This window comes from Argopecten irradians, chromosome 4, assembly GCF_041381155.1.
Source record: "Argopecten irradians isolate NY chromosome 4, Ai_NY, whole genome shotgun sequence".
Classification (NCBI taxonomy): Eukaryota; Metazoa; Mollusca; class Bivalvia; order Pectinida; family Pectinidae; genus Argopecten; species Argopecten irradians.
Window position 1 is genome coordinate 26,243,003 of NC_091137.1, and position 25,968 is coordinate 26,268,970.

General features: G+C 34.0%; 2 protein-coding genes across 10 annotated transcripts in view; both read left to right on the forward strand.

The window, feature by feature from the left end:
- LOC138321113 (retinoic acid receptor RXR-like) overlaps positions 1-12,761 on the forward strand; it is a 47,475-nt gene extending 34,714 nt beyond the window's left edge. For 3 of the 9 annotated variants that reach the window (XM_069264547.1, XM_069264556.1, XM_069264550.1), the window contains exons 4-8: positions 2,775-2,831; positions 3,532-3,692; positions 7,310-7,436; positions 7,978-8,202; positions 8,751-12,761. In XM_069264547.1, coding sequence (XP_069120648.1) covers positions 2,775-2,831; positions 3,532-3,692; positions 7,310-7,436; positions 7,978-8,202; positions 8,751-9,004 — 824 coding nt within the window. In that variant the 3' untranslated portion in view covers positions 9,005-12,761. The remainder of the gene's footprint in view (positions 1-2,774; positions 2,832-3,531; positions 3,693-7,309; positions 7,437-7,977; positions 8,203-8,750) is intronic. The other 6 variants (XM_069264548.1, XM_069264552.1, XM_069264551.1 and 3 more) reach the window with 3 other exon arrangements.
- Positions 12,762-20,076: 7,315 nt separating this feature from the next.
- Positions 20,077-25,968, forward strand: part of LOC138321114 (nonsense-mediated mRNA decay factor SMG7-like) — a 29,969-nt gene continuing 24,077 nt past the window's right edge. Inside the window, exons 1-9 of the mRNA XM_069264557.1 lie at positions 20,077-20,179; positions 21,645-21,676; positions 22,517-22,634; positions 23,326-23,386; positions 23,675-23,746; positions 24,078-24,156; positions 24,623-24,715; positions 24,989-25,060; positions 25,681-25,834. Coding sequence (XP_069120658.1) covers positions 20,154-20,179; positions 21,645-21,676; positions 22,517-22,634; positions 23,326-23,386; positions 23,675-23,746; positions 24,078-24,156; positions 24,623-24,715; positions 24,989-25,060; positions 25,681-25,834 — 707 coding nt within the window. The 5' untranslated portion in view covers positions 20,077-20,153. The remainder of the gene's footprint in view (positions 20,180-21,644; positions 21,677-22,516; positions 22,635-23,325; positions 23,387-23,674; positions 23,747-24,077; positions 24,157-24,622; positions 24,716-24,988; positions 25,061-25,680; positions 25,835-25,968) is intronic.

Here is a 25,968-nt window from a genome sequence, read left to right on the forward strand (position 1 = left end):
TTTCGTAACAATATCTGATGTACAGTTTTCACGCTTATAACGATTAAATTTTTTGCACAATCATTATTTTCATTAATATTTTCTCCAAATATTTGTAACTTGGCTCCTAACTCCTAGTCATTTCATATTCAGTGAATCTATCAGAAAGGAGGTATTTTGAAAGCTACTGAATTAAGACAGGATTATAAGACAAATCTCCATGAAAAAAATAAGGAAAAAAAGGAAGACTTGCTTTCGATTGAGGAATAAATTTTCTTACATGAAAATTAGGTTGTGAGGCTGTCTGATGTTACTACCATACATATACGATACATACATTAATATATCAAGATCAACAAGACTCTTTCTTCCCATCATTTCAAGATAAAAGAACCAGGAATGTGCGGAAGTGGTATCAAATTTCAAGTGTGCAATTTAAGTGGCAATATACAGGGGACTGAAAGTTGGCTACTGATACAGTACAAACACAGCATGTAAAAGTAATACTGGTGGCCCGGGGTGGCTCAATCCAAAATGACTTATTATTCTCAAGTTGACTGCGAGATTGCTTCCTGTGTGCAGGCAATCTGCTTGCAAATGTAATTCCGGTAGTAATTGCATCTAAGTGTTTCCTGATTTGATTATTGAATAGTAAAATCAATGAAGTTTAGTGTATTTTGTGCAACTTTTATCCTATCTTCAAAACTAGATACCCTAATAATATTGTGTGCCTTGGATATAGACCAACCAAATGTAACTTTGTGGGTGTAAAATAGTCTTTTAAGTGGTATAAATGGGAGTGATTTAATTAATGTAAGTGATTTATCCACATCCACCTTAAATTGTTATTGTAAATAATCGGGTTCAACTTCATGTGTTGATAAGCTCTACTGATAAAATCAAACAGATATACCTTTAAAAAATTGCAATAAATGTGTGTTTATGAATATGGGCCTTCGGGAGTGGGTGGGAGTGGCTAGGTGCAGAAGGCAGAGGTATATGTACATAATAATTACCTCAGAATGTTAATTTCAATTAAGTTTATGCCCCCACTATGGAATCTGTGACATTAATAGTGGTACCCATGGATGCATGCCGGTTCAGTCCTGTTGTATTGTGTCTCGAGAATTTTCACAATTGTTTCTAGTTGTTTATGACTTTATTGGAATTACTATATAGTGTAGCACTAACTGCGACAGATCTGACAATGTTTGTGGTAACTATATATAGAACTATGCATATGAGCCTCTGGTGATTATTCTTGGTCTGTCAATGCCTCCTGTCTGTATCTACACATTAATATCATCACACGTATATAGCCTTGTAGTTTCTAACGCTATCTGACAAGAAAAGGACCCATAATTGATTTATCATAATATCCTCTTCATTTTCTATACACAGAATCTTATGCCTTACACACTTCTACATTGAGACATGATATTGATTTATTTACATGAGGCCTTGGGATGGAACTTTCTGTTTGGTTAAACTTTGCCAGAAGGAAAGAGATCTAGATAGTAGATAAATGTTTTTCCTTTTAGTCATAAGTCATATATAAATTGCAACAAACAAACAAAATATTTAGCAAATAATGCTATTTTATTTATTTATGTATCAACAGCTAGAGACTGTTTAATCTTGTTTTCTTTCTTGTCTACATAGTTAATTAAAGCGTAACTTATTTTAAAATCTACACAGAAAACCTTGTTATAAATATAGGAAGCATTTAATGAAATGCACGCTAGCTGAAAAATTCCCAGCAAAACCTTTCTTGTATTTTATATATTTGATAATGAAGATGCAGTGAAATATATCTTTGTTGGTGTTTCAAATATTGTGTTTAATTTACATGTTGTGTTTTGGATCCCCCGACATGTCTGCTTTGCCTGTAGCCATTATAGAATTAAACCAATAATGTATAAAACATGTACAGTGCTCCAGATAATTTTTTGAGGGGTGGGTAATTGTACTCACACTTTTGAAGAAGAGGTGGACAACTTTGACTTCTATCAGATATTTCTTTTTAAAGTTACCGGTATGGGATTATAGTATAAAGTAATCATTGATTACCAGCAGGTAACTAGCAAATGTGCAAACATCTATCTGAAATGCACATTTGATGCAGACTCCTAAAAAATGACTGGAATTCATCTGATTTTACTAAATTTCTTCTGATTTTGTTTCTGGATGTAAGCGCTCATATATACACTAATTGGGTTAAGTAATTACAAATATTGTTGGGGTAATATGAACATAGTTATACAATTTTTAGGGGTAATTGACAGATTTCCAATGGGTATTTTACCCATGTACGCATCTTAATTATATAACTGGAGCACTGATACCATCTAATTAATATATATGCCTATATTATAAAGGTTTCGTTCACTTATATGTAGACTACATATATCTTTAGTGCTATCTGACATGACCAGATTGTATCACAAAGTGTATGAATACTTAATGACCATATGCTATGTGCATTTATAACCTGTAGTGTATAATCTCCAAGGGGATTATATTAGGATTGTGTGAATTTATTTGTCTATCCATGGGTCAAGGCAACTAAAATGAATGGATTGATTGAATATAGATCTGTGTTTTGAAACAAATTGAATCATTCAATGTGTGGTGAAACTGAAAATCTCAAAAAAATAAGCCAATATAGATGGCGAAGTGTTTGGTAGAGTATTTCCAGAATTTGATCTAAAGATTTCCAATGAATGATCCATGCTTAGCTAGTGATAGAGCTAAACTTGAGATTTTTTCTGAAGACCTTGTATTTCTTTCAACAGCAATTAATACATCAATTACCCCTGGCAGTAGTATTAGTGGCCTTGACCCAGATGAAGGTATCTATTTAACTTTTAAGTTAGAAAATCATAGTGATATTGGTATTTCAAGTAGAATTAGGTATATGTTAAATGTGAAACTTTTGCTTACCTTTGTGTATTGTTGCATATGAACTTGCCATCTTTAAAAAGTGAACAAAACATTTTGTCTTATATTGGAAACAAGTGAGGGGGGGAGGGTGTACTTTTATTGCACCGTTAAATGATTTATGCTCTTCAGCATTGGAGCATCTTTAATGCAGTATCTGACAAGTTATAGATAGGAGCTTGGCATACATACTTTCATAATAGACAACATCATCTTTTTGCTATTTGTAGAAAACCAAATTCACATGATTAATCTTCTGACGTTAAAATAATGAAAAGAATGATGTCTTGAAGCTATTAAATCTTGATGTGATATATCACAGTTTTTCTTTCCTTGCTCAGAAAATCTTATGATTGGATTTAAAGGTAGTGGACAACTGGACATATCCATGAATCCCCATATCAGTTGATATTTAATATTGATAAGAGAGTTAATATGACATTATAAGATTAATGATGTAAACTTAGGGGCAATTTGACTTGCTGCTGATGAGGGGAAGATATATTTATGTGACTTAAGGTTAATGAGAGGGGGATGATAAGCATTAGTGGAAGCCCTTGGTATCTTGTTGTATCAAGGGTGGATCAGAACAAGTCAACTTAGTGATTACAGCTTGCCTTGCAGCTGTCCAAGAGGAAAGACAACGAGTGAAAGAAAAAGGTGAAGGCGAGGTGGAAAGTACCAGTAGTGCTAACTCTGACATGCCAGTGGAGAAGGTTCTGGACGCAGAGCTGTCAGTCGACCCTAAACTGGACACTTACATAGACACACAGGTGAGCTAGCTCTCGAAATAGCCGTTTTTATTTTCACTTATTCACCCCTGAAATTCTGAAATGGTCTTGGTCTACATTGATTCCAGCCTTTTAACTTAAGAATCTAAATGCATCATCAGGGATGATCCAGAACTTATATAGACATACTGACACAGGTGGTGAACATATACAGTAAAACCCCATTATATCGCCACCTTCTGTTTTCCTTGATTTTGGCGATATATCAAGTTTGGCGGTATATCGGATTTGTCTTTGAAATCTTGATTAGGCCTAAATATAGGTAGTCCCCCGGTGCCATACTGAAACAGACTTTCTAGTCAGTCTGTGTACTGTACGGCCACTTCGTATTTTCTAATATGAATAGTTCCAAAATTGAAGTAATTTCGATAGTAGTCTTTCAATAAATATGTCAGCTTTATGTGTGTAAAATACGAAAACCGAACTCGTTTGTGCTACCACGTATCGTGCCTGCTATCTGGTATTTTCTCGGTTACATGATATTTTTAACACGGGAAATCCCGCCCGGAAACAAAGAATAGAAGTTCTGAACAAGCGCAGTGCGGTCGTGACCTCACTTCCGCGCACATGTCTGCAAATTTTAAAACGGGTACTCCGGTAATAAACGGCACACAGACGACGATTTGATCTTACTAATAAACGGCGGACTCTTCTGCACGTACGTAATATTTCTATCGCTCTTGAAATTGCTAGTTGCGTTTTATGGTCCAATATAAACGAACGGCGATATCGAGAAACAGACTTGTGGGTCCTTTTTGTCAATAAATAACTAAGCTTAACGTTAATAGTACGTAAAACACATGTACAGAAGTGGTTTTATTCGCCACAACTTGCGACACCTACCTGTTAAACAATAACAAAGGTGTATACATAATATTAATTGATTTCACTGTGTACACGCGGTCGTACACGCGGCCATAGTGTGTGTAGCTGATTACCTGTCAGTCGGCAGTTGATCATGAGCACCTTACGAAAACATGTGTCCCTATCAACAGAATTTGGCGATATTAACGAGGTCATTATAGTGTTGTTTTAATCATTTGTTCCGCAAATGTGATGGCGGATGGCGGTAGGCGGGTTTGGCGATATAACGGGTGTATTTGTATGGAGGGAAATCCGTTCTGAATAAATTCATGGCGATAAGCGAGTTTGGCGGTAAAACGGGTGGCAATATAACGGGGTTTTACTGTACTCTCAAAATAGGACTTTTGGAATAAATTACCCTGAAGTGGATACTTTCATTGGTGCATCAGTGATCAGCTTAGTGTAACTCTTAAAATAGGACATTTTAAATGAATAAATATATATATTAATAAAGCATGAATAAAACCAGGAGCCTTTAAAAAGAACATGTACACACATTAATCTGTATTAGTTGAGTAAAAAGATGAAGAATTGCCCAGACATACAGCCTAGAACCAGGTAAGCTGTAAGTCACAAAGGCTAACATCTCAGTGATCTATACTGTACACACTGCTATATATTGGTGCAAAACGGTAGGTATGAATAGTAATTAGGTCATGGAGTTTTAGGGTAATATACATAAATGCAAGTTATCAAAGACATGCTGATAAGCAGGGCAATAGAAAGTCACCAGCAGTTATACATACAGACATATACATTGTTCTTGCAGACAAAGAAATACATATTTATTATTTATGCAGACGTAGCCATGTAGATATAAGTACTTATGGTAGATCAGTTAAGGTCTGTGTGGGGTATCAGTGAATGTTCAGCTCAAAACACGCAAGGTATAATTAGATTCAAGAATCAAGACAGATCTGTTTTAATGAAATTTTGAGTGTCTTTCAAGTAAACAATCTATTTGCGCTCTGCATTTGCTCTGACGTTTCTATTATGCAACTGAAACTTGAGACAATTGACTTGATTAATACCTAAGAATTGGGTTTGTGTGGTAGGACCATGAATAGTTTATGTACGACTGTTAGTGTATAGGGTAACCTTCAGTCAGCAGTGTGTTACACCATATAGCCATCGTACAGCTGTTGTGTTAGTGGTCAGGGAAATGTTTTATGCACAGGAATTCTCACTTAGGTAGTAGAAAAGCTATTTTTAGAACTTCAAAACAATGTACATACCATTGAAGCTGTGTGTTATAGTGGAAAGGAATTGTCTTTATGCAGCAAACCAGCATTTGTGGTTGGTTAACCAGAATCAATAACACATTTACTAAGACCTGTTAATTATTGATGGAAGAAATTTTAAGCCCTCATTGAAGGATGAAGGAAAATCCATTCGTAGTTAAAAAAAAAAAATTGTACAATAATAGCAACTTTGGCAGTAGGTGTGACAGTGTAAAGAGCTCTTGGGGAATTACACACCGTGGTGTTTATCAGCAGTGTAGCTATAGGCACTATACATGTCTGTTGTCACATGTTCCAACAGGCCGTTCTATTGAATAGCGATAAACAGAGAGGCTATAAATTTGTAACATTATTGTTTTTAGATTAAGATCTTTGTTGAAGGATAAATTCTCCATGCAGTGTACACTTCATAAATACTTTGTAAACACATTGTGTAGAAGTAAAATCTGACCATTTGGAGGGTTAAAAAGCTAATTCAAATCAGGAATTTGATATTCTTAAGTTATTATGGCTATAAGATAATATAATACATAATTTATCTATTTGTTCTTAGAAGTAAATTGCATGTAGTAAAAATTACTACAGGAAGACAAAATTATAATACATGTATGTATGATGGTTATATAGATTGTTTCAATGCTAACTGAAATTTATGTAATTAATACATATAAGACCATATCATGTGTGTTGATGGTGCCTTAGTTTAGTTCACCTGGGAATATATATATGTATATACACGAGTGAAATTCATTCTTAAGCATTATAACTATTTTAATTTAATCACCAAAGGCAATGCATTACTGTCATTGAGGATAATCTGTCATGTTTACATATAGCAATGAGTCATTTTTTAATTAAATGAGACAAACAGACAACTGTTGAAAAGATCATGCTGTTTACAATTTGAAAATAATAAATTATTTCATAGTCAACAATTATACATACCCCTAAATCATGATCATGACCAAGTATCATGACAGCAAATGTTATTTAACACTTAGATGAGTAATATGCACATAAATACAGAGATATCTCTTAGGCATGCTATCATTGCTTTCATTAAGATATAATGATTTTCTTTGTTCATAATTAAAGGCCCATTTCTTTTATAAAAACAAAAATTAGAGGTGTATCAATAGCAATTTTAACATCTGATCAGAACATCTATAACCAAGATTCTCTATGTAAATATAATTGTAATAAACAAAGTTAGCAACGAAGGTTCATTTTACGGTTTTGTCGCATATAATTAGGACGCGCTGGGAGGCATAAGACAACCAGCATTATGGGAAACAATATTTAATTTATTTAAATGTTTTGTATTAAAAAATTATTAAGATAAGCAATGTTAAGTGTAGTATCTCTGAATGGTGAGTTATCTACTAAACTTTCAGAATGCTACAAAATTGCTGTTTTACAGTTACATTGTAAACATCCATTTCAGTGAAGTTATGTACCCCTTTAACTAATTGTTGAATATATTGAACATTCCAGAAAGATCCAGTGACAAATATTTGCCAGGCAGCTGACAAACAGTTGTTTACGTTGGTTGCATGGGCTAGGAGAATACCACACTTTACAGAACTACCCCTGGAAGATCAGGTCATCCTGTTACGTGCTGGTATGTCTTTCAATCTATCAAAATCAAATTACCTATTTTCATCAATACATACACTTATTTAGTTCATCTCTGTATTTTCATTACATACTATATCTTTTAAACAATTTTGCAGGGATTTTTTCAATGTATAACTTTACAAAACCAGCAATTAAAACATATGATTTACAAATTTTGGTTTTCGTCCACAGATAAGTCGCACTGGTGTATAGGTCGCACTCCTGATTTTCAGGGGGAAAACTTGTGATTTATACTCCGAAAAATATGGTATTTGTTGTCTAACCAAATTAAAAAAAAAAAATTAGAAGAAAAAAAAAATACCAACTTAACTACCCTACACTGCCTGGTATGGATTGGTGAAGAGAAAACAAACAATTAATTAGGGTTGGCCTAATCAGTTCTTTATCCAGTAACTTGAATTGATTTCGGCCTCGGGGTATATCACCTTTTTCAGGTTTAACAATTCCTTATATTAACCTACAAAAAGTCGCTATTTGTATAGAAATCTTTGCTTTGGTAATGAATTGTTGCTGTTATGTTGTAGGCTGGAATGAGCTACTGATTGCTGCATTTTCACATCGCTCCATTGTGGTAAAAGATGGTATACTGCTGGCCACCGGACTTCATGTTCACCGCAGCAGTGCACACCAGGCTGGTGTGGGTACCATCTTTGACCGTGTTCTCACAGAACTTGTTGCTAAGATGAGGGAGATGAAAATGGACAAAACAGAATTAGGCTGTCTACGTGCCATTGTGCTGTTCAATCCAGGTTTGTAGGGACATTTAAGTTATTTGTCTTCTATGGAGAAAATATCTGTTATGTAAATTAGGTATTGAGAATACATTATTAAATTGTGACAAATAAACATGTTTATTTTACTGAGAAAATATCTTTAATTAATTGAAAGTCAAATCTGCTACCAAGAAACTTAAACTTTGTGTTATGTAAAATAAAGAATCCATTTTGATCTGACAGCTTGATAATTATATAACAAAAAGAATTTCAAATTAATCTTCAACTAATATCTAAACTTTTTCAAGCTATGGTTTTCTTACAAATTACATCATTTAAAAATCGCTAAAATGTCCCTAACCTGTTCCTAACAAGGTCAAATAATATGAGAGTGATATGACTCTAAATCGTAAAACTGATTCGTAGTGAAACTTGTTAGATGCAAAATTAAGACACCATGAAAGTAAGTTAATTTATGTTAAATGTGTATATTATGAATAAAGTGAAATAGAAACAAAACCATTAATTACAGTACTTACAAGATGAAATTTTGATGATTTATATTTGTGTATTTTTCCTTTCAGATGCTAAAGGTTTGTCTGCTATTCAGGAAGTCGAGGCCCTGAGAGAAAAAGTGTATGCATCATTGGAAGAATATTCAAAAACACGTTATCCTGATGAACCTGGAAGGTTTGCTAAGCTGCTGCTTAGACTGCCTGCACTGAGAAGTATCGGACTTAAGTGCCTAGAACACTTGTTCTTCTTCAAATTAATTGGTGATACGCCGATAGACACTTTCCTGATGGAAATGCTGGAAAGCCCAAGCATAGGAACGTGACCCCTGGATGGAATGAGGGAGGGGTGGACAGACGACTGTGTCGTAACACCAATTAATTGATATAGGCTCTGCCATGGAAACTGGCCTGGAGTCTAACGGGGTCTTGTGTGTTCCATGTGTACACTTATCAGTTAGTATAAGGCTCTGCATCAGTTAAAACATCATATGTTGTGTATATACATATATATATATTATGAAAAAAAAATCCATTTTATGTTTGTGTTATTTTAGTAGCACATCACTGTGGCCGTCATGAGATGTTGATACTGATGTTTATAAATCATACATGGAAATGCTATTTTTCCCCATTTGTTTTATTTTTAATAATTTCTCCCAAATTGTTTTAAGAGTTATTAAGGAAGATGTTGATATATGTTTGACAGATAGGGTGTTTAGTGTGTGTAAATCATGTGAAGAATCCAACAGAATGTGCCATGCATGTGTTGTTTTCAGTGTTTATCTCCCAGGACGCTGAGTGACAGTATCACAATTATCTGATAAGTGTTATAAAACAGATATTTCTCCGCTTCATGTTGATTATGTGGCGAGGTCTAGTGTCGAAGTAAATGGCAATCATGAAAGTAGAAACTTAAAATTTTAACAGTGATATTATCTGTTGGCATCCCAAATCCTGTACTTGTTAAATGTTGAAAAGATCCATAGAACTTATAAATGGGTCATTGACAATGTGGGTCCCATTGGTTTTGGCAATACAGTTGAAAGGATTTGTGAAAAATAAGTCTAGATTGGGTCTCTGATTTTAATATTTTCATGAGGAATTTTAATACTTTATTATATAAATTGTTTTTATATGAAATATTTTTCATATTTAATTCGCTGTAAAATTAACATATTTTCACATGGTAACATGGATGAGTCAGTGTAAAGGTTACCTACAACGTTGTTACAATATTTTATTTATACAATCAACTACAGTCTGTCATAATTTGCTTGTAGTTTTCTCACTAAAGTGAAAATCAAATTATAACTTAATGTTAGTTTTTTAACTTAAGAAGACATTTGGCAAAACAACAATCTAATTCAAGATTTAAATTAAAATAGTTTCTGTATTCCCCTGTATATTTGATTTGAATTCTTCTTGTAGAGTCTTTATAAAATGGCAATATGTCTTTCATAGTGACCCTGGCAGCATTTCACAACTATACTCAATCCACATAATTGAAGAATCAATCATGTTAATAGTTAAAATTTTAAAAGAATTTCTCTAGAATACCATACCAGAATATTATGGATTCCATCTGTATTAAGAAAATGTTTTAACTATTTTTTCGCACAAACACTAAAGGATTGCTAGTTTTGTTCTATTAAAAGTCATTTATTTAGGCTGAGATATATGAAACGAGTGTTATACTTTTTCAAAAAGTCACGTTTCTTGTGTTTACAAGTGCACTGCACAAGGGTGGGCACAGATTTCATATTGTCATAATGACATTTTATTATATGTTTCAACTTGTGCAGAGAATGTTAATGAAAATATAATTAGTCAAGGAAACACTGCAACATTTCATTAGAAGATTTATTGATAAAGTACAGAGTATAAATTACTTTAGGAGCAAATTGTTTACAGACATTATATCTTCATGGACAAAATTTGCAGCCATTTTGATCATAAACATAACATAAGAGTTTAAAAGATTTTTTCTCATCCGGATACTAGATGTGTTCAAAAAGTTTTATGTTCTGAATATAAAGGCAGCTAAATGTTAGACACTAAAAGGAAAACTTTATAAACATATCGTGCTGAAATTGAAAATCCATGATAGGCTCATGTCTCTGATTAAGGCTAATTAGCTGCCTGAGTAATGATCAATTATTTATCAGCTTTCAGTTTTTCACATTGGTTCTTACTGGTCATTCTGTATGTGAAATTATTAAAGCATGATTACAGACAACAAAAGTGCTAACTTTATCTATAATAGTTGATATATGAAAGAAAGAAACAATATTTATTGCAAAAAAAAAGTGTTTATGTATACATCATTTGATTTGTTTATGATCATTGTTGATTTATATTTTGAAGCAGTATTTTATTGAACTATGAAGATCTTAAGTGTTATTTTCGTATTTACATAACAAAGTGTTTGTGTTCCAGGAAAAATGATTTTCCCTATGCAGATATACATTACAAGTCTAAATTGTCGATACTTTTAACATAATTAAGTTTGATTTCTCTAGAAATTTAGAGTATTTATCTATTGAATCAAATACACTTCAAAATCATGCTGAAAAACTGTGAATGTATATTTGTATTGGAAGTAGTTGTCGTCTGAAAACTGTTTAGTTCATTAGGTCACTATAGTAGAACATGGTATGTTTATAAGAAAAGTAATGTTGACAGTTATTTTGTAGGTGTTAAAGATAAAATTAACCTTTCTGTACTGTTCATGGTTTACTTATGTAGTTGAAGCTGGAAACGTGATATATATAACTGAAAATCAGTCTTGCTAAAGTACTAGTAAATCTTGTTGATCAAGTTGCTGGTATGAGTAAGTAATGCCCTAGCTGTTGATGTGGTTAAACTATTATATAGGGCATAGTGGTTAAGTGGTGGTCCGTAACAGTACCACGCCATGTTGTACGAGTGTGAAACTATCGGATAAAAAGTGCTAGAATTATTTCTGTGATGTATCTTTAGTGTATTTTGTTTGTACAGATAAAAGTGCTGTTTTCCTGCTCGTGTTGCTGGATGTGATGTATATAGTGTAGTGTAAATAGGTAGACATGGTCGTAACACAAGGAGAGACCTATCTTATTAATATGCTCTTACTGTGAACCAGCTTTGTGAATGGCTGAGTCACTTCACTTGATTGGTATACTTCATTATTGTGGGGGGTTTGTTATCTTTGTCATTGTCGCCGGTTCTTGATTTTGTTTTTGTTTTAGGTAGCCATTTCTCCTTTTATTTCTGCTATGAACTGAGAGCGCCATGTAACTTATGAATTAAAGCATAAATTTTAATGAATGATATTATACAAATTGAAATTCAGATTAATTGATAAAGAATGATATTTTGAAAAATAAACTTTGAAACATTGAATAGGGATGATTCTTCCAGAGTCCAACGCAATTTGCACTCTTCTGTCGCAGAAGAGAAATCTTCCAATATCTTCTGATCACAGCTCAAGAGCTTCAAGAAGCTAGACTAGTAGAAGAGCTACTTATTGAGTGATCAAAAGTTTTTTCTAGAGGGCAGTAAATTGAGTTGTTTTCTCAGTATGACTGTTATTTTTTAATTGATTTTTGCAAGAAAATTTTTGCAAAAGATTTTGTCACAAGTTATATTTGAGTGCTGATGTTCTTGGCATTTAATGTTCTAATCTGCATTTAAACTTGTAATCAATTTGTAGTATATACAAAATATATTACAAAATTATTTGGAAATATACACATGTACGTTAAAAAAGGATAATTTGTATCATTGTCATGTGAAATATTTTATGTATTTGGGTTTCCCATTTTTAATATTTTCAATATTGAATAGATTCTTAAATGTTTTTGACTTTATCGCTGCTGTTTTTTTTAATTGACTGTTATAGAATTAGGATGGCAGTCTTGTGATGGGACATAAAAGCCACCACATGTTTTAATTCCTGCAAACTACAAAAGGTGTCTGTGAATGTGGCCCATGTGGTGATGAACTAAGGACATGTTCAGTCCTGATAGTAACTGCAGCTTCTAAGCTGCATATATGGTATATGCCTTCACAATGAAACAATAAAAAAAGTATAGAAAAGATTATTTGTGTTAAGTGTTTTTTGGAGTTGTTTAAGTGTTTTTTTGAGTTGTTTAAGAAAACCTTTGGTCAAGATCACACTTAAATAATTTTTGGTTTCACTTTTTTTTTTTCATTATTAACAGACTTCTGGCTCATTTAAGGAATTGCCAGGTTTACAAGCTTTAATGTGAAAGAAAGTTTAAAGCTGGAGTGCTTAGAGAAAAAACACAGTCACTTAGTATCTGGCATCCTCATTATGTGGAATTCAAACTCGCTACTGAGAGGCAGAGGACAGGTGGAAGAGGATATAAGAACTCCACTAATCAACCACTGCGGACCCTAAAATGATACAAATAAAGGTACTTTTGAAATGCCAGGTTAAGGTGGGGATAGCTGGAGTACACGGAGAAAAACCATCGACCTGCACCCTGTGCCTGGGAAACGCGTTTCATGGTAGAATGGTGTAACTTAATCACTTGGACACTGAAGCCATTAAAAGGAAACTTTGGAAAATTTATGTATTTTTAAATGCGCTAGTATATATCTCATACTGATTGATTTGCAAAGGTTTCATCTAATCTTAATCTAGTGAATGTCAAAAGATGCTGCTTTACCTTTCAGCAGAAATATACCAGTATGGTGACACTATCTTTAATTTATGGCAGACTTAATGGAGGTTTAGTTTCTGAAATGGTTTTATTTTGAATGTTGGATTGTTCATTAATGGATTTCAATGACAGAAACAGGTTCTTGGGATCAAATCTCACAAGTGTTCAACATTTATAGCAAGTGACACGAGAAGGTCAAATCTCAAAGTATAGCCCGGTGAAGGGCCTGTTTATTTTGAATGTGAACCTGGTAGTGATTAATAAAACCTGCAGTCAATTGTAGTTCATAAGTTTCAGAGAAATCCAATATGACTGAAAATTGCAGATTTTGTATTATACTGATCGCATTCATCGGCGTAGCTAGGTCTGGATAGGCCTGCATGCCTGGGGGTGTCCAGGGGCGAAGCCCCGGTAGGGGGTATGGGGGGCGAAGCCCCCCAGAAGCTGACGGGAAATTGTTACAATGTAGTAACCATTTTACTTCTTTGGTAACTTTTAACGTATATACCAATAGTTAAATGGAGGTCACGATATTTAGGTGATAACCATGCAAAACTATATACATTATATACATACTAGACTCCCGTGACAAGTGCTCGAACAAAAAACACGGATTTTGGCTGTAAATATTAAATTAGTAAGTAATGGGAGAACTTTGTGTTATTTTAACTGATGAAAAACTTATGGAGAATATTTTAAACATATAAAACATATTTTAAATTTTTAAGTTTACATGTTGGTTTGTTTATGACAGCGAGTCAAAGACCACTGTCAAAATGGTGGAAATTGCGTAAGAAGGGACCAGTCCTCCACCACCTCAATAAGAAAAAGTAAATTTTGTATTAATGACCTATTTTTCAACTTATTCTGTTCTATTTCTAACAATTACAACAACAAAAATTCTTTTCTAAATCAAAAATCTGTTCATATTCGTGACACCGGAAATCACGGATTAACACGCGTTTTAACGTGGCGGAAAGCGAACCAAAATTGATCAATTCACTTTTTCGTTACTAAGGCCAAGAACATGTTGCAATTGCTTTAAGTTGTTTTGCTATCATTTTTAAGATAATTATATGTTTTTATAATATTTCTAACTTTTCATGCGATGTTGTTTATTTTGGTATTCGTAAGTGTTTCCCGATTCAAAATCCATAATTGCTTGAGGGATTTTGGTGAAGAAGTCTTCTTCTTTAGTTTAAGTCTAATATTGTCTACGACAAAATTCAAACATATTTAACAACTTGGTAACCGGAAATATATAGACTATTCTAATAAATTTCCAGATTGGCCAATCTTCTAGTCTTTCAAATGTGCACAAAGTTATGTTAGGCATACAGTTGAGCATATCATATGTATTTATACATAATTTATATTCTGCAGCGTTACGCGTATTCAAATGTTGTGTTTTTTCTGACTGTTCAAAAATGTAAGTCAGATTATTTTTTGCATGCTTGAGCATGCAAGCATGCACGGGCGCTACGCCACTGGCATTTTGATTTTTGTTTAAAACTTCTTTGTTTGACACTCGTTTGAGTGCTAATTCTATGTGACCTGAAATATGAATGATTTCGGCGTTTATGTCGCATTATGTTTTCAAAACTCTTTTAAATCAAGATAGATGACCTACATGATGGTGTTTATCAACATTGTATCCAGAAGGATTATTATAAAGTAAATATGATACTTAAAATTTATCTGGTCAGGCAGTTACAACTTATAACTTTTTTTATGTCAGCTTCGTTAATACCAAGAAGCTCTGACGGAGTTTGTTCAGTTGAATAACCTTGACCTTCATTCAATGTCACTTGGTTCGATAAGAGACGGAGTCTTCCGAAAGTAGAAAACAATCGCATGTCACCATGGTTATCAATATGATGAACATAATGTGGACAGAAGACTTCCATTAATGAAACATTAATGTCCCGAGTTTTCTTGAAGTTTGAATCTGGTGGATGGATCTCGACCAACAATTTCTTTAGGAAATCGTTACTCCCATACGATGCTATTTCCTTCCACCTGATGGCCTCAGTGTTTTAGTCAGTGAGAAGTGTTTTAGTATTTATTCATTTTATAATGGCTGCATGTAATATGTACGAAGAAAGATAACTCCTAAAGCCTGGAGAAGCATTAGCAAACCAAAGTATACCCAGTACCATCTAATATTTCAATAGGATATTAATTTAATATCATTCCATCTAATTGCATGGCTTTGATTTTAACTATACTGATATATACAAAAAAGGATTGGGATAACGCCAAAATAAAATAACAGGCAAATAAGGACTGTGTGAGGAAGATAGAATTGGGATGTAAAAATAACTCAAACAATTCTGGCAATACGTATAATTAAAAACGTCAATGAAAGAAGGAATAACGCTAAAAATCATAGAGATCGGCCACAAAAGTAACATACCAAGATATAGCTAACGTAAAGAACTAAACATCTTAATATTTCCAGTGTCTTTACGATTTTAAATAGAACATCTCCAATATACCTCAATTCGGATACCACAAGATAATATTGGTAATCTAATCATCACGAAACAATTAGTGACCAAAAACTGCAAAAAAGCAAACCCCGGAAAATCCTTATAGCCTACATATCAAACTTGATTTAATTCACATTTTAAAAATCAAAAGGCGTTTTGGAAAGGTAGGCTAGCTATACCGTGACTATCATTGCGTCAGACGACAAAACAGCGAAATGACTCCCCATTGTTATCATATATTACGCAGGAAACATTGCATACGTCTGGTGTGGAAACCTCATCTTAGGTCATCGGAATATATTTTCGGATGTTATTAATGTTTTTAAGAAACCTTTATATTTTGCTCAGGAAGGGTAGTGGGTCTTCTTAAAAGGAACTAACAGCAACAAAATCGAAACTATTTGTAATCAATAATAAAAAATATTAAAAAAAACGTACACGACTGAAAGATACCGGATGTATCACCGCAACTTTATACTAGAATAATACTGAGCCTCACCGGGGTACAATTAAAAAACATTATGGAATTCATCATTCGAGATAATATCATTGAACACATGGAAAGTAACTAATTATTTTACCAACACCAGTATATGGTTTCAGAGCTAAACAAAAACAGTCCACTGCCCTTCAGTTAATAGATATTACCAGGTTAATGGACAATGCCTGTCGATCTAATTTCTTGGAGCTTGCAAAAGGCATTCGACCCAATACCATATCGAAAACTACATTAAACTTACTTTGTTTAAGTTTTCAGTATAAATTGCTAGTGAATATAAAAAAACCCAAAGAGTTGTGATTTATGGGATATATACATTGTACAGGTATATGTCTCTGATTGGGCACCAGCTAGTAACCCCCCAGAGGAGCAATTTGAAGTTTAAGCTCAATGTAATGATGGGGTTTTCATTTATTAGCACACCTGGTCCGAAGGACCGAGGTGAGCTTATGGGATACCGCAGCGTCCGGCGTCCGTCGTCCGTCAACAATCGACTTCTTCTCCATAACCAGTGGCGTAGCGCCCGTGCATGCTTGCATGCTCAAGCATGCAAAAAATAATCTGACTTACATTTTTGAACAGTCAGAAAAAACACAACATTTGAATACGCGTAACGCTGCAGAATATAAATTATGTATAAATACATATGATATGCTCAACTGTATGCCTAACATAACTTTGTGCACATTTGAAAGACTAGAAGATTGACCAATCTGGAAATTTATTAGAATAGTCTATATATTTCCGGTTACCAAGTTGTTAAATATGTTTGAATTTTGTCGTAGACAATATTAGACTTAAACTAAAGAAGAAGACTTCTTCACCAAAATCCCTCAAGCAATTGTGGATTTTGAATCGGGAAACACTTACGAATACCAAAATAAACAACATCGCATGAAAAGTTAGAAATATTATAAAAACATATAATTATCTTAAAAATGATAGCAAAACAACTTAAAGCAATTGCAACATGTTCTTGGCCTTAGTAACGAAAAAGTGAATTGATCAATTTTGGTTCGCTTTCCGCCACGTTAAAACGCGTGTTAATCCGTGATTTCCGGTGTCACGAATATGAACAGATTTTTGATTTAGAAAAGAATTTTTTTGTTGTTGTAATTGTTAGAAATAGAACAGAATAAGTTGAAAAATAGGTCATTAATACAAAATTTACTTTTTCTTATTGAGGTGGTGGAGGACTGGTCCCTTCTTACGCAATTTCCACCATTTTGACAGTGGTCTTTGACTCGCTGTCATAAACAAACCAACATGTAAACTTAAAAATTTAAAATATGTTTTATATGTTTAAAATATTCTCCATAAGTTTTTCATCAGTTAAAATAACACAAAGTTCTCCCATTACTTACTAATTTAATATTTACAGCCAAAATCCGTGTTTTTTGTTCGAGCACTTGTCACGGGAGTCTAGTATGTATATAATGTATATAGTTTTGCATGGTTATCACCTAAATATCGTGACCTCCATTTAACTATTGGTATATACGTTAAAAGTTACCAAAGAAGTAAAATGGTTACTACATTGTAACAATTTCCCGTCAGCTTCTGGGGGGCTTCGCCCCCCATACCCCCTACCGGGGCTTCGCCCCTGGACACCCCCAGGCATGCAGGCCTATCCAGACCTAGCTACGCCGATGATAACCGCTGGTCGGATTTCAACAAAATTTTACTGGTAGCATCCTTATGGGCTACTAACTGAAAATTGTACAAATGATGGGGCTGACCCCCAGGGGCCTGAGGGGCGGGGCCAAAAGGGTTCAATTTGGCTATTTCCATATAAACGACTTCTTCTCTGAAACCTAGCATGGGATAGCACCCATAATGCAATGGTAGCATCCTTATAGGGTGGGGATTCAAAATTGTACAAATGAAGGGGCCGACCCCTGAGGGGCTGGGTCAAATGGGGTCAATTTGGCTATTTCCATATAAACGACTTCTTCTCTGAAACTAAGCATGAGATAGCACTCATAATGAAATGATAGTATCGTTATAGGGTGGGGATTCAAAATTGTACAAATGATGGGGCTGACCCCTAGGGGGCCTGAGGGGCGGGGTCAAAAGGGGCCAATTTGGCTATTTCCATGTAAACGACTTCTTCTCTGAAACCAAGCATGGGATAGCACCCATAATACATTGGAAGCATCCTTATAGGGTGGGGATTCCAAATTGTGCAAATGATAGGGCTGAACCCCGGGGGCCTGAGGGGCGGGGTCAAAAGTGGTCAATTTCCATATAAATGACTTTTTCTCTGCAACTTAACATGGGATTACGCTCATAATACAATAGTTACATCCTTATAGGGTTTGGATTCAAAATTTTGCAAATGATAGGGCTAACCCCCCGGGGGCCTGAAGGGTGGGGTCAAAAGGGGTCAATTTAGCTATTTCCATATAAACTACTTCTTCTCTGCAACTAAGCATGGAAGAGCACTCATAATGCAATGGTAGCATCCATATAGGGTTTGGATTTGAAATTGTACAAATGATACGGCTGACCCCTGGGGCCTTAGACGGCAATAGATGCGGGGTCAAAAAGGTCAATTAGGCTACTATTTTCATATAAATTACTTTGTCTCTGAACCTATGTATTGGATAGCATATTTGTATGGTATCAATAGCATCAATGTATGGTTGTGATTCAAATTAAACTTTGGGAGTCAGTTTTGCTTATTTTTCTAATTGTCAGAGTCTTGTGATAATTACTAAAAAAAACCAGGTGAGCGATACAGGCCCTCTGGGCCTCTTGTTCATTTCACTTACGAACGTTATGTTGTATTTTGATTTATCACCGGACAATGTGTGATCACACTGTAAATTGTAACATGGGGACCTGTCACGAATTTCTAACCAACAGGCAACAGGGCCCAGTTTCATGAACATTCCTTAAATTTAAGGAATCCCTTAACTTCAAATTCTGCATAGGAAAGAATTACAGATCATAAGGAAGGCTCCTAGCTTAACTGAAGTTTTTTTTTTTAACTTTTATAATGCTTTTTCTATGGGAAAATTTAAGTTAAGGAATTACTTAAAAGTTAATGAATGTCCACGAAACTGGACCCTGTATTGATATATATGTATATATATATATCAATACAGGGTCCAGTTTCGTGGACATTCATTAACTTAAGTAATTCCTTTCAATTCACAGGGACCTGGCACGAACTTCTTGTTTTTGTTAACCAATAGTATTGATATATATATATTATCATAATAGATATATATATATAAGTAAAAAAAATGATATTTAAATCTCTGGTGCGATGGAGACCGGCATGAGCGGAGAAAGCGCTAGGGCGGAAAAAACTGTTTTATAGTTGTGTTTTCTTTTTATGTATATACATATATATGTAAAACAAAGTATATTGCATAACCTACTGAAAATAATTTTATGAAAAAAGGTATTATGACTAATTATCATCATAGTAATTATGACTGATAATGATGACATACGGTACTAGTAAGCTTATTTAGTAAATATTTTACTGATAATGATGACAGTCTAGTCTACAGTAATCATCGCCATCATCATCATCGCCATCATCATCATCAGCAGCAGCAGTAGCAGCAGCAGCATATTATCATCATTATCATCATAAAAAAATGCCTTCACTAAAATAATGATTATTGTTCTATGTTTCTAGTATTTGTTTACAAAATTTGATTCCGGCATTTAATTCCTCTCCGGTCGAAAATTAGTTAATAAATACTCACTTCCGTTGTTTCGGTTGTTGTAATCCAAAATGGCGGCCACCTAGCAATGTTTCGTGGGACTTGCAAAACTTCGAGTTTTTCTGCAAACTATGAGTTCAGCAGCGCAAGTATTAAGGTATTTTCAGATTATGTAGGAACCCAATTATACATACCAGTCGCGTTCAAACTATTTTAGGGGACACATATTGATTACAAGGGCAATAAAATTATGAGTATGGATTGCCCCCTTCATCATATCAATGACTTTGCTCTACGGGTAAAGTGCAGTCCCTATTCAACTCAAAGAAAATTGTTCTGGCAATAATAATTTACGGGTTATTTGTCACCTAATCATTTTTGTGTTTCTCTGTGCAAGTTTTCATATTACATTACTTAAGCTTTTCCTTGTCATTGTTGACATATTACCACATGGCACATGTTTCGTTATCATGAATTCATGTCCTGTTATATAGATCTTCATTAAACTTCAATGTTGTTGAAGAATAACTAAGTTACATGTGATCCTATATGGATGTAATTATGGATTGTATACACAAGGTGTATGTATAACATTATAAAGTTTACAACTATATATATATTAACTTTAGGTTTTTATATAATTATACATTGTAACTCTAAATTAGACTAATTGAAAAGCTTTCTCTTCCATTGCTGAATTAATAACCGGAAAGACATCCGGAAATTCCCCTCTTTAAATGTAAGTGATGGAAGAATTTAAAATACACAGCCGACGGCCAGTCATTGTCTGAACACAGTACCTCCAAAGTTCAAACACTAGCTAGCTGTGCCAGGGCTTTACCGTTTCAGTACTTAGCTAGCTACTGTTGTAACAGAGAAGGATATAACACGTCTGATGACATTTCCTTTTCGCTTCGTCAGTAATTACCGATTGGTCGGCAAGTGTTGGTGTTGTATTAAATCAGGAGAGGAGAAATTGTAGCAGCCATACCAGGATTCGAACTTGGTAGCTATGATCACTAGCCGCAGTAGCTGGACATTCTACCGATTGAGCTAGCTGGTTACCAGTGGTTGACCCATTCCAATCCCACTACACTTCTCTTTACTTTCGTGTTAATGATAACGAAGACATAAAGACCTTTTATACTATAGTGATAAATTTGTAACAGGAAAGGAGAAAATGTAACATCCAGATCTAGACCAAGATTCAAACCAAGTTTCTTTCAACATTAGCCAGACTCTACTGATTTAGCTACCTGGTCATTGATGATCGAACCAGTCCAATCCCGCCACAGTATTTAGGCAGAGAGAGAACTACAAAAGCTGTCTTTTCATTTGATACTAAGTTAAAAGCAATAACTCATTAAGGCTATTTTCAAATATAATTCTTCTTTTTTTGTCAATATCATTATCATACTGCATTCATTTCCAGCTTTAATTACGGTCTTCAAACCATTAAAGTCATATTTTTTTTTTTTTTATGATATGACATCCACAAAACTTAAGTTTCTACCCATGAAATCTAAAGGGAGGGAGCTCGAGCTCGAGGGGGTGGGCAAATGGCGTAATTATTTCATGTTATACAGTACTATTTGATGATGGTTTTTTTTTGCATATTTCAGACAAGCAGAAGCTCTCAAAGCAAGTGTATCAGGTAAGGTGAAATATTTGGAAGCAACTAGCTATAAATTTAGTGAGTGAGTCAGTATATAAAATAACTTAAAAATAGTTATGGTCAATATAGCAGGGATGATCAAGTTATAATTATTTCTTTTTATACAAGTCATTGATAGAATATATCCTTTAATTCGATAATGTACCATATTCGCCGTAATATTAGCACCCCTCCCCCTATAAGAGCCCCTACCCTTTTTTGGAAAAGAGTTGAAGTTGTATAAACGCCCCCATCCCATAGATTTGATAATGTTTTATAACATGTGATGCCTCTAATATCAGCATTGTATCCCATATTACATGAACTTGCAATTCTTTTTACATGTGAATCACAACATGATAATGGGTCTCAAAGGATAAAAGGCATATAAATAATACACATTTACTGTAACAGATTATAATGTAACATGAGTACAAAAAGACCTAAATATGGCTGACTTTATTAATTACTTTTTCTTGCATTAATTGGTTAAAAAATATGACAAGAATTATACTATATCTGTCACACTCATCTTGAAGTTGATGGAACATTGAAAGTCTCAGAGTTAACTGAATGTTTAGGTTTATTGTACTCTTATGTAACTAAGTATTTAAAATTAATGTATTTTATATTTTAAATTGATACTGTAGAAATCTGTCAGTAAAATTTCAATTGTAGATAAAAAATGGGGTCTTCGAGTTATAGGAGTTTAAGTAAAATAGGCTCTATCAACAGTGACCTGAATTATTTTATTATAGTTTATAGGACAAAAATTCAACACATAAAACTGTACAATATTGCATAAATATACTGTTTTTAACTTTGTATTATGTTTGATAGATTCAAACAAAGGTATATCAGAAACATGGGTGGCCAGACAAAGACTAGAAGATCTGTACAAGAAACTGCTGTTGATGGACTTGGAATATGCTCTTGATAAGAAAGTAGAGCAAGACCTGTAAGTACATGTGTGCCAGATATTGTGGAAAAGAATATAGTTAATCTTATAACAGGGAGTGAATGATGGGACTCACCTAGACAGTTCAAAGACTCATGATTTTCCTGTGAGACTCATTAGAAATTGGAGAACCCTCTCTGTGTACTGGGACTCATCAAAATTTTTTTTGATGTGCCAGGGGTTTCAATATCAGACGGTACCTGGTACTTTTAGCCAGTTGAACCTGGCTGTGGTACCGTCTGATTTGGGCTAAATTACATTAGATAGCATGCAGATGGTATAGAAAAGTACCCCCTGAAATTGCAATTTGTACCGCCTCTCCTGAAAGATAATGAAACCCCTGACGTGCCTTAAAAATCCTGCTTAGGTAAATCTGTAACAGGCCTATTCTGTCTGTCATATCATAAATATGGTAGTAAGGTATTTCTTCATGGAGATACAGTTTTTGATAAATTATTGTATACATACTTGGTATTGTAGCATGACCAGTCTGAAAAAATTATAAACTCTGTTTAATATTCTTGAATTGATTTCAGTTGGAAGGGATTTTTTCCATTACAATTTCAATGATCAAGATGGTATGTCAGTGATGTGTTAACTGTTGTATGTTAGTGTCACATACCAAAGAATTGTCTTTGTGTAGTCTACAGGCAAGTCTGATAGACTTTAATTTCTTTTTCCTCTGTTGCAGATGGAATCATGCATTTAAAAATCACATCAATAGTCTACAGTCCCAAACTAAAGACAAACAGGTAAGCTTAAGTAGTAAATCAGTATTGTGATGAATCAAATTCAGTATGTATGATAGTTAGACAAGATTTTGGAAAAGCTATAGTCCTATATATGTATATTGCTTGTCTTTAAAGATGCTCCACCACTGGCAGCATAAACGATACTCATAAACAAAGTTTTAGCCAAGATAGATATGTAAAAGTCGTGTAAGTTAATGCATCAACAGTTTAAATCCATGTGATCAAATTATTATATTTTGTCCTAACATTATATCTCTGAGTGTAATCCTATTGATATTTTCATTTTAGAATCCAAAGAGAGGCGAGACCCAAGCCACACTTCACTTGTTCCTGGAGACAGCGAGTGGCTTTTACCTTCAGGTCGGCTATTTACTGTATTGCAAATATTTTGATAGGGATGTTGTCCTTTCTATTTGGAAGATTATCAATTTCATTGTGGAGGAGCATTTCTGTGTCATGTATGAAAGGGATATTGGTCTCGCAGAAAAGAAATTTTGTCTCGGATCAGTATTGAAATTTTGTATACATTTATATTGATACTGTACAATTCAACATCAGAATTATTTCTCTTTATCATTAATATCTACTGAACTCTAAAATTTATATCTTAAGAGAGGAATATAAGATATGGTATTGATAGGTTTGTTTTATATGTATGAGATGCCATTGTATATTTTCTGTCTTTTATCAGTTGCTGCAGCTGGTATGCACAACCTTCAAGCTGGATCTCCCTTTCAGGAGGAAATCCTCCTGCTTTGGTATATTGAAAGGTAGGAATAGTTTATCCACTATACTTTATTATTGATTTTGCTATCAAGAAATTAACAAACATCTTTAATTAGATTGTATATAAGTATGATAATTATGCTACATGTACATATGATAACCAATTAATGACAATGGTAATTAATGGTTTTTCTAAAAAACTTGACTATATTAACGTGACAAACAAGGGCAGCATGGATAAGAAATGATGATGATTGGAAATAGATCAATGTGATAGAAGGCAAAATATACCAGTAGACAAGGGTTGTATTGTCAAGGCTTTTTAGGGATATTTGCTTGGTATTGTCATTGGCTGCACACTAGAAAGGTGAAAATAGCAAACCATATGATGTGATGAAAGTGGAATGTATATACCTATGTCAGCCAATAGAAAAAGAAGTAACAACTGAAAAGTAAATCTGGTATTATTGATGACTAAATGTTTTTAATTTTCCTGTTGTTATTTCACAGAGAAAATACCGCTGAAAGTGAAGATAACGCCCCCAAAGAAAAGTTCCTGTCTGTATATCTGTCAGCACTGCCTGGTTCACTTGGGGGACATAGGTCTGTATACATGACTAGGACATGGCCAAACATTGATATTCTCTTATAAATATTTCAGATCAGCCTATACTCATCAAGATATAATTGTAAACATTATTAGGGTTTTATGCATAAAAATAACTATTTTTCGAAATCCTCATTCATTTAAGATTTCGCATGATTTTTAAAAATGATCAGTAGTTACTGATATTCATACATCAACATTGAAAGATATGCATCAATGTCCATAAAATCGGATTTGTACTTGTAATGAGTTACTGTCCTGTGTTTCAGCTCGTTACCGACAGCAGATAGAGCAGGCTCAGACCTACTATTGGCATGCTGCTAACTTGTTGCCTTTTAATGGTAAGATGTAAACTCAACTAGATTTTTTTATTTTTATCTTATATGTATACTAATGCATCAGATACTGATTGATAATTAATATGAGACAAAGCTATGATGAAACAATGGTAAAAGTGTCTTGTGTCTCTTACTTGACATTGATTAGTTTTAACTAGGATTGAATACACCGGTACTCAAGACTGATATACATAGTATCATTACTTGCTTAAAACAAATATGAGTTCTTCCCCGTTTTAAAAAGTGTTGATACTCTTATTTGAAAACTCTGTATTTGAAAAAAAATAAACACATGACTTTCTAAGGAAATCCTCGTGTTTAAGTGTCTAAATGAAGGAGACAGGCACTGTGTGTAAAAGATGATCTTTAGAAGTCTTGTAATTTTATTTTATAATAAAAACTACATTTTCTCCACAACAATTGTACATTTTCTGTTCGAGGAATAATGGGTATTCAACAAATAGCTGTTCAAACTATCTGGGATTTAGTTACATGGAATATATAGGAACATGGTTTTACGATGCAATCAGTTCGACGAATGGGGGGTATTCGGGGAATGTGGGTTGAAGTTAGAGGGGTTATACTGTATTTACAATTCACTATACAAAATATTTTCTCTTTAGGCCAGCCCTACAACCAGCTGGCCATAGTGGAGGCAGCGTATGGAAACAAACTTTCAACAGTGTTTTACTACATCCGCAGTCTGGCTGTCAGGCACCCCTTTCCTGTGGCCGCTACCAATCTGGAGAAACTTTACAACAAACTTGCCAAGGACCCGTAAGTTTTTCTGTATCTGTTATTGATATTGATTTCCTTTCCAATTCTTAGAATTGTGAATAAATGACTTGTCTGGTACAGGCCTTGAAATGCTTGTCAAAATTTTGATATTTCCAGTCGCTTTTGACCAATCG